Here is a 12,917-nt window from a genome sequence, read left to right as displayed (position 1 = left end):
AGGTTCTACAATAAGTTTCTTCATTGTGACTTGGGTTCACTTTGAGAGCATACAAACAGACACTCGGCAGTAGCTAATTGTCCTTTAATTGTAGCTTGTCCTTATTTTGGAAGGTCCTGTTTCTTATCCATGAAAAGCTCTTAACATGTGCTACTCTGTTACAGGTGGAGTAACTAACACAGCCCAGTATCAGAACAGATTGATGGTATATGAACCTAACCAGGTAAGAATTATACAAGAAGTCATCACCTTAATCAAAATGCATTTCAAAAGATTTCCACAGGAATTATTAGTAGAAGTGCCGTGCAAATGCACCTTAACCTACATGGGGAAAAGAAAGCATCTTGGGGGAAAGCCTTTGGCTCCTCATTGTGATTTCAAAACTCTAGCTCCTCCAGTTTCATGCTGTATGTAATGCCATAGAGCTTTGCATGCATTAGAGAGGGTTTTGACTGTAGCTATGCCCTTCTGTAAAGGATGCCCTTTGGAGCAGGGAACATTACTATGACCTTGTTGTTCTTAAATCAAATAACGTCACTTGACTTAATACAGCCAAGGGTGTCCTATAGCTATGACAAACACTGATTATATGTGAGAATGCTGTGGGCCCTTTCTATGCACTTTTGGTGCAAATTTAATTCCCCCTTTCCCCTAAAAGAAGAAATGTTTTTATTCTTTTTTCCTCCCTTCTATCCAAGTATCTACAAACTGTGCAGCTGTCTGCTGAAATTTTGCCCTTTCTGTGGCTTGGAAATCTAAATAAGTCTTGACTGTGACAGTATTCCAAAATGGTGTGACATGGAGGTTTAATAACCATCAACTAGCAATATTAAGACATGAAACAACAGGTTGACTTTGGGAGGTGGCATCTGGGTAGGTACCACAAGTATGTGCACAGTGCCCCCAGTGTTTCTGCTGACTGAGGAAAGCATTTCTCCTTTTACAAGTGTGTCTCCTGATATTATTAGAAGCTGTAGGTTGCCGAGATTGGATGTTCATGGGTCAGCTGTCTCATGAGAGATCACTAATTGCTGAAGCCTGAGTTTGGTGCACACATGGTTAAGAAGGAAGCCAGCATTAACATTGCTGAAATGAGTTCTGTTTCATGTTTGTACACACATGCTCTTTTTTAAGAATTCTGCTGGCATACTGTTTACGGTGGGTACTGGCAAGCATCACATCTGCTTGCATCTTGCTCAGAATCTCAATAACTCTATCATTCAGCCCTGGTGCTTATTTCTCTTCTCGGCCTTTGTGGAGAGTCGATAATGCCTGCCATCTGCCACAGAGCACATCGCTACCTGCCAACAGGCAGGCTGGGGTGACCTCTGCTTCCCCACCACTGATTAGTATTCACACGCTAGCTTATTAGGAATGACCCCACCAGGCCTCTCCGCTTCTTTGCCTTTGCAGCGGGTGGCGGCTCACCTGGCAGGCACTGCAGTGAAGGAAGCTAAAGATATAATCAGGGGATGTAGGCAGGCTTTGCAAACCAGATGGCATCTACAGTCTTGTGGCAGGGGACTGGACTGCTAATGCAAACACTGATTCCTAATACTGTAATGGGTTATCGCATAGAGAGCACCCAAGATAAGCATCGTCAGAATGTTTAAATTCACTCAAGCATAATGCATTAAAGATATTTCTTAGCAAAATGTCTGAAATCTAGCTTTGACTATTTATTAAAGACTATACTTAATTGAGCAGAGTCTGTATTCAGACTTGTTTTGTCTGCAGTTTGCCCTGAGAAATTAGAAATGAGCTAATATATGTGTGAGTGACACAGTATATGTTCTAATCGTAAATAAATGCCACAGTATGTGTGCCTATAGTGAGTAAATGCCACATTTTATATGCCTACAGTGATAAGTGCCTTTAATATATACGCCAATGTTTATACAAGCATGTGTGTGCTTGTAGTCTGCTTTTTTCTTTACAGCTTTGTGAACTGGTGAAATTCTGTGCATGCAAAACATCATATGATTTTTCTGGTTCAAGTCCAATTTTGTCTTGGCAAAAAGGAAATGAGGTTCTTCCTGTATGTTGAGTATCTATGAGGGAGGAAGTGGTTAGCTTTATTTCCTGATCGATCACTTGGTTTGCTTGTCTGTCAGGCACTGAGATTTAAATTTAAAGTCATGGTTGATTTTCATATAATATTAAAATCTTGTGTTAAGAGGGGCTGGTCATAACTTTGCTATTATTGAGGATGATCTAGAGCCAAATATTAAATATTTCTCCATTCTTCGACATTGTCATATAAAAGTTGGCCTTCTACCAATATAAATATGTCTAGACCTAATTACCCTATTTAGCAAAAGGCATAATTGTCAATAAGCATAAGTGGATTCAGATACAAAGGAAACAGTAAGTTTGTTACTGAGCCAAATCTTAGCCTGTCCTCTAATCTCAGGTTAATTTGGAAAGAATGGGAAAGCTACCTTCACCCTAACTTATCTGGGACCTGCATTACTCAATGCATGTATGTTTTCTCTTTTGCTGGGCAGGGTCTCACCATGTAGCCTTATCTAACCTGAAATTCAGTACATAGATCAGACTGGCTTTGAACTCAGAGATCTGCCTGCTTCTGCCTCCCAAATGCTGGAGTTAAAGACATGCACCATGGCCTCAATCTCTATATTTTTAAAACAGAGAGTATGTACTGGACATATATTAATATGAGGCATTTTCTAAATCATAACTGGCTGTCATGCAGGTTTTATTATTCCAATTGTATAGATGAGGAGATAAGCACAAGAGTTCAGTAAATTGCTTAAGATCACACATGAATGATACCTTAATAGTCTCCATCTAGGCTGTTTTAATTATCACACTGTCTTCTATACTGTACCAGCCATGTGCTTAAGCCTAATTAATTTCCATAAGGCAAGCGTCATGAAATTTTATAATTGCATTGTAAAATGTAAAACGCCCTATAAAATGCAAACCTACCAAAAATGTTATGTGAGCCCCCAAGCCAGGATTATGTAGTTATTTTTTTGTTTGCTTTCAGGTTCAAAACCCATACCTTTAAACATATAAATAATGTGTAAATAAGATGTGGTTAACACTAGGGTTCGGATTGCTAGTGAGACACCACTCATTGCCTTTGGTATTTGTGAGGTCTCTTTAACCCAATGCACGTGAATTTTTTTTTTTTTTTTTCAGAATAAATGGATAAGCCGCAGCCCCATGCTACAGAGAAGGGTCTACCACTCTATGGCTGCTGTCCAACGGAAGCTTTATGTTCTTGGAGGCAATGACTTAGATTACAACAATGACCGGATTCTTGTGCGCCACATAGATTCTTACAACATTGACACTGATCAGTGGACACGCTGTAATTTCAACTTGTTGACGGGCAAGTATCTTTGGTTAAGCAAATCAAAAACAAAATAGGGGCTGGAGGATGGGTGAAATAGCTAAGGGTATTAGTTACTTTTCTAAAGGTTTGAAGCCCACCACCTTGGTCGCATCTCACAACTATCTGTAATTTCAGTCCCAGGGGATCTCAAGACACTTTTGGCATCCATGAGTACAAGAAACACATGTAGTAAGCACACAGGTAAACACACAGGCAAAACACATATACAAATAAAATGTATTTTTTGTGAAATATTTAACTATGAAATCAAAACCAAAGCAATAGGAATAGAGACTTAAAACATCTCCATACTTGTTGGACATCCGGAATACATCTCTAAATATTCTGTGAATGGGGGTAGTACAAATTGTTTTCTTTACCTGGGAAGACCTGCATAGTTTATAGCTAGAGGCAGGGCTTGCTCAGGTGGCCAGGAATCTAGTTTCTACTTTGCCTCTGTGTAGGTTCTCATATGACCAAGAGAAGCATAGCAATTCTTTTTTCCACCAGTTGACATTTATGTGAGAACTTTGATACATATAGGGGGTAAAGGCACCAAAAGAGTTCATAATTATGGTTTTTTTTTTTTTTTTTTTTAAGTTAGATTCTTGGGGCTGGAAAGATGGCTCAGTGCTTAAGAGTACCCAGGTTTAGTTTCCAGCACCGATATAGCAGCTCATAACTGTCTGTAACTCTAGTTATAGAGGATCCAACACCCTCACTCAGATGCACATGTAGGCAAAACACCAGTGCACATGAAATGAAACTTTAAAAGTAAAATAAAACAAAGAAAAGTCAGGGTCTGTGTTCATCAGAATGGCTTCAGAGAACGTCTGGCCCTCCTCTACCTGCCTTTTACTAGGGCTGCATTTGTGTCTCCTCATGCCCCATTGTATATAGTTCTAGGAACCAAACATGCTAGACCAGCACTCTACCAACTAAGCCATGCCGCCAGCCACAGAAGTAATGTATGTCCTACTTCTTACTGTTCAGTCCTTTTTTTATCTCTTGGGACTTTGGGACAATGGCAGTCTTCATTATTTCTCACTGCTGTATGTTGCTTCTTTGTGTAATCTAGAAATTAAACCTCAGAGCTGCTTTGTCATAAGAACAGCACTTCTGGCCACACCTCCCTACTCATGTATTCCTCTGCAGAGCAATCATTACAGAAAGGAATAGAGTAATAAATAATGCACGTGTCATGACGTTCTAGATGGAGCAGAAAACTGTCTCCCTTATCTGCTCCTGTGATTAACATCTGCCAATGGCAGGATCCCTTGCCGGGCTGTTTGAAGTCAGAGGAAAATCACAAGCTATAAATGGTGGGTTAGAGTAGCTGTGGAAGACATTTACTATATGGAGTTGGCAGTCACTTACAGATGCTGCTGGGAGGCAGCACTGGGAACACACCTGGGGATCCAGATGCTTTGTGTCAAGCTCCTCGTTTTGCAAAATGACTTTTAGGCTTATTGTAAGCAGGGGACTCTCTGGCATACTGGTATCTCAGATCCTAGATCCCTGGATCTGTGATTTTTGCCTCCAACTATTACTCCAGTCAATCCCATGTCAGCTCATCAATAAAAAGAGGCTTTCACTCTCCGATTGCCTCCAGGGAAGAACGTGTGGTAGTGAGTTATTCTGTCTTCTCTTTTGAAATGGGAGGGGAATTCTTTCATCATTTTGGCATGTCAGTACCTAGGGACTGTGCAGACTGGTCTCAGCTTGGGAACTTTAATACAATCTTAAAGCTGTTGACTGTGTAAAGGAAGAATGGTAGCAACTTTATCTGTTTTGTTTGCCATTTGTCTTTATTTGAGTCATGCAGGGGCCATGGCTCGGTTTTATTGCCTCAGGTTTGTATTTGTTACTTCATTAAGGTAAGCACTTGCCTATATTTGTGGGCACAAACGTTATGTGGAGCACAGTGGATGTTTTTCATATATAAAATATCCATTTTCCCCACCACCATGAACTAATAGTGTACAGACTGATTAAGAACTGTTGGTTCTACATAGCTTACTATTGCTATAGGAGTGCTGCATTTAGTAAGATGGTTGTTAATTGGCATTTTGGCCTGGTCCTAACTAGACATGGATTTACTTTTTGAGAAGTGGTGGCTAATCCATTTTCGTTCTGGAGACAGTGATTAATTGCTGCAAAATTCCTGTGGAGTATACAAATATGCCACAGGGGAAAATTGTATCCCTTGGTGGCAAAGGGGTTAATTAAAACATGCAAGAAATGGAATCTTTTTTTCTTTTTATTCAATTCTCTTTACTCTAGGCCAGAATGAATCTGGAGTTGCTGTCCATAATGGGAGAATATATTTAGTTGGTGGATATTCAATTTGGACAAATGAGCCTCTGGCTTGTATCCAGGTGAGTGGTTGAAGTTCCTTTTGAAGTTTGTGCAAGTGGTTCAGCGAGGTTATGCTTTGTAATTCAGCTGCAGAAGGAGATATTTATGTGTAGGAAGAGGCTCAAATCCCCTTTCTTTGTGTAGCTAGTTCAGCCCATGTCCTATATCCTAGAAATGATGCCTACTAAATGATTGAGACCCTTTAAGAGTATGCTGGGCACTTTAAAATATCTATAAAATATGCCAGAAATGGAGAACTTTGGATAGATTGCCCTTTTTAGTAGTTAAAAAAAAAGGAAACTTTGGCAATAATCATTTTAATTTTGTATATCACAGTTTGTCCACTTTTATAATTGTCGCCTGCAGAGGCATTCTCCCTTCCTGGCAGAGGTTCCTAGCAATAGTGGTTTCTGGGTGGTCAGATAGGATGGCTTTTGCCCCAAGACTAGCCCTAGTACTTCAAAAGTGAATAGCCCAAGCTTGCATTGACAGGATGCCAGCTGGTGTCTCAAAGTAGAAACATACTTTGTTGCTATATGTAGTTGAGGTCTTATTCCTAGTGCTCTGTGTATCCTACTGGCTTTCTTTTTCACCTGTTCTCTGGTAAAATCTTGATATATCTTAGCCCCAACTTTTCTAACATATCCTTAGAATGACTCATGGTTTTAAACCTAACCTCTGTGGGGAAACTTTTGAAAATTGTTTGAATATCTTTAATGGTTGCTAAAATGATTCTAGCATATTATTATTATTATTATTATTATTATTTAATCATCATTATTAGGTAGGTCTTATTATGCAGTTCTAGCTTGCCTGAGACTTATTATGTAGACCAGGGTGGCCTCAGCTCTAGAGATCTGCCTCCAGAGTGCTGGGATTAAAGTGTGTGCCACCACACTTGGCAATCCCAGCTTTTTATTTTCAGTCATATCTCATAAGGAGGCGTGTGCTTGTTAAGCGCTTTCCCTCCATGTTGGCTGCTCTCAGATCACTAATGTCTACTTGCTGTGTTATGTTAGTTATAGTTCTCCTTTATTTTCATGCTATTGTTCGTCTCACCACAGGTTCTCCTGAGGATCTCACATATTTTGTTATTCAGAGAGATCAAGTAGATATGAAAATGTGATTGCCGTCTTTGGCTGAATAGACATGAGTTTTACAGTGAATAGCTAGAATTAATTTTTCTGAGTACATAGGGATGTTCATAAAACCCAGTCATGCTTCACTTAAAGTTAAGGGGGAAGATCTAAAAAATTTAGTCTTATGTATTGCTAATACAATGTAGGTAAATTTGAACTTAACAAAATGCAGAATCAAACGTCTCTGTACCTGGAAATGATAAAACATGCTGCCATATAACTTAGTTGAAAGTCACAATGAAACAAAGAACCTAAGAACTTTGTAATAATAAAAGCGCAATGCAGCACTGCAGCTTAACAAGCTAGAAAATGAATTTTAAAATAATTTCAAAGTAGAAGATAATAAAAATGAAAGCAAGGTAATGACTAGGAAACAATAATACAGTAGAAAATATGAGCACAAAAAGCACATGGATATAATAACCAACAAGCACTGTTTTCTCCCAAGGAGTGGCTTTTCTTCACCCACGCGTGTTTTGCGCAGTTTTCAGTCCTTTGGGTTTTCTTTACCACTTCTCAGAATTGGGAAGACATTGGATTGGGCAGGCGTGTCCCACAGTGCCAGACGCTGTGTTGTGAGTGGACTGGACAACCTCACTACATTATTTTTACAGCAAAATTAAGTTTCCATTTTCATTAAGTTGCAAGTCAGACACAGTTATTGGTATATTTTTACTCACATTGATGTTAGCTTAGCTCTATGGGTAAGAGATAAATTAAAACTATAAGAGAAAAAGAAGAAACTCTTTTAATATGTCAATTAGGAGAGCGGAAAGTGCATATACTGCAAAAAATATTTTCAAGTCTATTTTGGCAACCTGATGTGTAAAATGGAACATTTTTAAAACAGAACAAATAAAAACACTTTATAGTGATATTGTTTGTTTTACACCCAGTTTTTCTGTAGGAGGCTGACTAACACACTTTTCAGTATTTTTGAAGTGTTTTGCCTCCATGTATGTCTGGGCACCACATGCATGCAGCACTCACAGAGACCAGAAGAGGGCATCAGGCTTGCATGTATGTCTGGGCAGCACATGCATGCAGTGCCTGCAGAAGCCCTAAGAGGGCATCATACTCCCCTGGGAATCAAACCTGGGTCTTCTCCAAGGCCAGCAAGCACTCTTAAGCACAGAGCCATCTTCTCAGCCTGCTCTTCACTAATTCATTACTAATAATGTCTGGCTACAAATTTTACTCAGGAAGTGAGTGTGTACCTATTTTAAATCACTGAGGACACAACATTCAAGAGTTTCCTCTGGATTAAGGTAACACTAAAAGAACAGATTTTTAAAAATGTAATAAATGCTTTTTGTTAATGGAGTGAATTTTACCTTTAAGATCACATAATAAAATATATTGGTACATTTAAAAAAATACAGGTCACTCTGTGTTTCAGTAGCCATAATAATGCAGACTCAAGGATCTTGCAAATTCTATCTATTCCTGTGGCGACTACATTTGTTCTATCAAGCACAGAAAAGCTTAAGAAAAAGTTTTCTCTTTCTTTAGTGTGTGTGTGTGTGTGTGTGTGTGTGTGTGTGTGTGTGTGTGTGTGTGTGTGTGTGTGTGTGTGTTAGGGGCACATTCACTTGCCAGCCGTAGTGTCTATGTGGAGGTCAGATGACAACCTGTAGAGTTGATGTCTCTTTATACTATGTGAGTCCACAGAATAAACACAGGCCATCTGACTTGGCAGCAAGCACTTCACTAAACCATTTCTCTGGTCCTGCTTTCATTTTTCACATTTCTTTGTGTCTGTGTGGTGTGGGTGTGCATAAGCACACGTTATCATGTGTACAGGCATGTGTGTATGGGTGTGTATGAACCGTGGTATGTGGAGACCTGTAGTTGCCTGCAGGTGTCTTCCTCCTTTGTACTTGACTTGGGTGTGTATGAACCGTGGTATGTGGAGACCTGTAGTTGCCTGCAGGTGTCTTCCTCCTTTGTACTTGACTTTATTTATTGGGATGCTGGGTGTATCCTGTCTCTGCCTCTCAAGTGCTGGAGTCACAACTGGCCACCACATCTATTTGTATTTTACATGGATTCTGAAGATCTGAAATTTGGTCTTCATGCTTGCAGGGCAAGCCCTTTATCCCCTGAGCCATCTCTCTAGCCCAATAAGCACGCATAAGACTGTGGGAAGGACTGTAAGCTTTGTCACAGGTGAAAGCAGTCTTGGCGGGCTTTACCCTTGGACACACCATGGATGCCTTGAGATAGACTGGGTGGAGCCATCCTGGGCCTGGAATTCAGGAAGCAGACCTGGGGACTCCACCTGGACTATAGTTTTTCTAATCGACCCTCAATGGGAGAAAGAGACCGCCCTTCACCACCCTTCGCAGGTGACACAGGCAGGCGGGGAGGAGAGAGCAGCAGCAGGTTCAGACCGGGTTTGAGCGCACTTGTATCAGCGAACAAGCTGGACCAGCATGCAGACCAGAGACACCTAGGGACCTGTCCCGTGGAACGGATACCAGAAGGTTCACTTTTTTCCCTTTAACCTTTTTTCCCTCTTGTGTAAGCTAGTTGGGTTGTATAATAAAGTTTAATTGTTAAGAAACAGAGCCTACATAAGAGTTCTTACAATTAATAGATGTGTCCATATTAGCATATGGCTTAACACTAAGATATCATAAACAAAATCTTCATGGATAATAGCATGCTTAAAGACTTATTCTTAAATTATGTGTTTGTGTGTATGTGTATGTATGCCTCTGAGCATTTGAGTTCACAGAAGCTGGAGGCGTTGGATCAACCTGGAGCTGGAGTTACAGGTAGTTATGAGTTCCCCAACATTGGTGTTGGGAACTGAACTCTGGTCTTCTGCAAGAGCAGTGTGCACTCTAAACCTCTGATCCATCTCTAGTCACAGTGAGATTTTTTTCTCTATCACTTTCTTGCAGTCCAGCTATTAGCAACTAATTGTTGGATATCTTTTCATCCTAACTAAGGCTCAAATATTTCTACTTTGTTGCTCACTACAGCTCTATTTATTTTCATATATTGACAGTAACATATCAATGGATAGAGAGACCAGCTATGTATTTAAAACCAGTCCACTTCTCTAGCACTATCAGTACCTGCTGGAAAATATTCAATAGAGAAGCAAGACAATGGAAGACAGGAGTGGTGGCCATGGGAAAATGTTGGTTAGACAGTAGACGTTCCTAATTATAGAACAGAGTGGTGGTGAGCATCACATGCACACTAAAATTATCAAAGTCTAAATTTTTGTCACAAATCTCTATAATTCATGATGCAAGATTCATTTAGTATCAGGGCTGAGTAATGAAAATCATAAATAGTTGAAACCTTCTCTCATTAGTATCCAAAACTAATTTTCTCCCCTTAAAAATACAAACCAATACACTTGTCATAGCAGACTGCTTCTTCTGGCCTCTAATCCAGGTTCGTTTGACAGACATTTGTGGGATCAGCCAGCCACCTGGGGTGACATACATGAGAAGTCATTTCAACTGCCACCAATTCATTGTAAGACATCGCAGGCTGAGGAAAGCTGGGAAGCTTTGCATTCACATTTGTCTAAACAGTGAGGTTTAGAACCACTAGTAATACACTCATAGGTCATAGATCCAGAAAAGAAAATGAAGGCGGGTTTCTGGCAATGAGCCTGACTCTAATGTGGTGTGCCTGGGGTGACTAGTCATATGGGCAGCTGTGTGAGTGCGCAGGTTATTTGTCTGTGTTTCCAGATTATTGTTATTCTCCTTTGCCATTACTTCCTTTGGCTGGGGGATATGCTGCCAATCTGGCACTGCCGTTTCCCCCGTGTCTTCTTTCTGCCAGTTTACAGGGGAGTGTTTTGGAGAAAATCTGCCAAAAGCTTTCTTTTTCCTTCCCAGATTAAATACATTACATCTGTTTAACATATGCAGTCGCTGTTGGGCCAGGGAACGAAACAAAAGCTCTTGGGATGATTACCTCACTGTTATTTTTACTTCTAAAAATGTATTCATTTGGGGAAGGCAATGAGTATTCGTTCTTCTGGGCTACATCCTTCAAATAAAATACTTCCCACCTACCATTTACAGCCAGGTTACCTCAAGAACGACACTTTTCTATTTTATTTTCTGAAAATTGAAGGCAGTACTTTACGTTGTATGGTTTTAATACATTTTAAATGATCTGTAAAGTTGGCAAGAAGGAACCATAAAGGGACCAAGAGACTTAAGAACAGCACAGGTGTTATTCAGGACAATGCATGCAGAGGGGGCTATAGAACAAGAACCAAAGTCCGTGATTCACTTCCAGTTAGGCTAGTTGCAGGGCACAAAGGGGAAAAAGAGGACTGTCCTTGGCCACTGTTACGGAGGAAGCTTAAAGGACATTTGATGACTGATGCATCTCTGGTAGCCAGCTATTTTGAGGGCAGGAGCAACAGGTGACTGTAAGACTCTAAACAAATTATTCTACTGCATGAATTGTCATTGTTCAATCCAAATGGCAGAGCTTTACAAAACAGCATGGCTCTAGTTACCATTTCTGACTTGTTTCTATTAGGTAAGCAAAAACAGGTATAGTTGTTGCTTTTGTAACTTGTTACTAGACAAGGGCCTCACTGAGCAGAGGCTCTTGGAGCAGTCTTAGGCATCAAAAACTTTGGAGCATGATGTTGGTTGGCATGTATCTTGGTGGTGTGCTTGATAAAGGAGTCCAGTTTCTTGTATTCAAAATAGGCTAGAAAACTAAGAAGGGAGGGCCCAAAGACTATCAGGAAGAGAAATAAGCTAGCCTGGCACTAGGCATCCTGGACTGGGTACTGGCCTCTGGAGTTGGAATATAAGTAGAGTTCAGATGCTCAGGCTTGGAGGGGTTTTGGCTGCATCTCAGCTTTTAGACTGGTTTATATTGAAGTAGCACTCTTGTGGAGGAAGACAGGTTCTTCTTTTCTTGGAAATAAAGAGGTCCAGAACTCTGCAGTTTTAGAACACTTGCAAATGAGTCCATTTGGTTTAAGAGGATTGTAATTGTTGTTGGGTAGCATTTCTGCAGAGATGTGAACAAGCCTCTACTTACTCTAGAGAGGGAAGTAAAGACAGTCCAAAGAATGGATAGCACCAAAGTTAAACATGTAGACCAATGACTTTTGGGGGGATTACTTACAGGAATATAGGTGAGGGGTTACTTACAGGAGCAGAAATGACTGAAAGACAGCTGTGTCACCAAAGCCCACCCCAGCAGCATAGGTGACAGCTCACGAAAGCTGGAACACTGGAGCATACTGCATAGCCTTCAGGTACCTCAACAGGAGGCTGGATAATGTCCTTTCATCATGCCTCAGTTGGCCTGCAGCTCCTGCAGTCAGTTTGTCTGATTTTTCTTTGTCCAGAGTCTGGCTGCTCTCTGCTTCTTCCAGGTTGCTTGGTGAGTCTCTGGCTTGCAGGCTACTGGGTCTGAGTTTCTTCTAAGCAACTCAGCTTTTCTGAGCATCACCTTGAAGAGTGACTCTCAGTAGTCTTTACTGTTCTATACTTCTAGGGGAAAGAGAGGACTAGAGAATCATGTAAGTTTCAGGAACTTCCTGAAGCTATTTGAAGTTGTTTAATTCATGTTTTAAAGAGTTGCCCTGTAGGATGGAGTGTTTCATATTTTGCTACAACATCCTGTTGTTTCACCTCCATGTATACAACCTGTCCTTTTACATCCTGTCTTAAGATTCTTTCCAAGATGCAAGGTTTTGACCCTGGAGGAAACGGCTACACATCTATAGTGGTGGCTCTCAACCTCCCTAATGCTGCAACCCTTTAATATAGTTCCTCATGTTGTGGTGACCCCCTACCATAAAGTGATTTTGTTGCTACTTCATAACTGTAATTTTGCTATTGCTATGCATTGTAATGTAAGTATGTAATTATGTAGAATATCTGATATACGATCCCAAGACAGTCACAACCCACAAGTTGAGAACCACTGTTCTGAGGAAAGATAACTAAGGAGTGCATGCCAGCTATGACTGTATTAATGGCAGAAGATATCTAAGCATTCAAGGAGAAGGAGTATGTGAGGGAATCTCTTAGGACAAGCAGTTG

General features: G+C 40.4%; 1 protein-coding gene across 5 annotated transcripts in view; it reads left to right on the top strand.

Moving 5' to 3' along the window:
* Klhl32 (kelch like family member 32) overlaps positions 1–12,917 on the top strand; it is a 230,474-nt gene that overhangs the window by 215,014 nt on the left and 2,543 nt on the right. For all 5 annotated transcript variants that reach the window (XM_051160928.1, XM_051160908.1, XM_051160936.1 and 2 more), the window contains 3 exons: positions 165–223; positions 3,169–3,361; positions 5,648–5,742. In XM_051160928.1, coding sequence (XP_051016885.1) covers positions 165–223; positions 3,169–3,361; positions 5,648–5,742 — 347 coding nt within the window. The remainder of the gene's footprint in view (positions 1–164; positions 224–3,168; positions 3,362–5,647; positions 5,743–12,917) is intronic.

The sequence above is a fragment of the Acomys russatus genome, chromosome 2 (genome assembly GCF_903995435.1).
Source record: "Acomys russatus chromosome 2, mAcoRus1.1, whole genome shotgun sequence".
Classification (NCBI taxonomy): Eukaryota; Metazoa; Chordata; class Mammalia; order Rodentia; family Muridae; genus Acomys; species Acomys russatus.
Note: the sequence above shows the minus strand (reverse complement) of the source record. Positions and strands in the feature narration are given on the sequence as shown.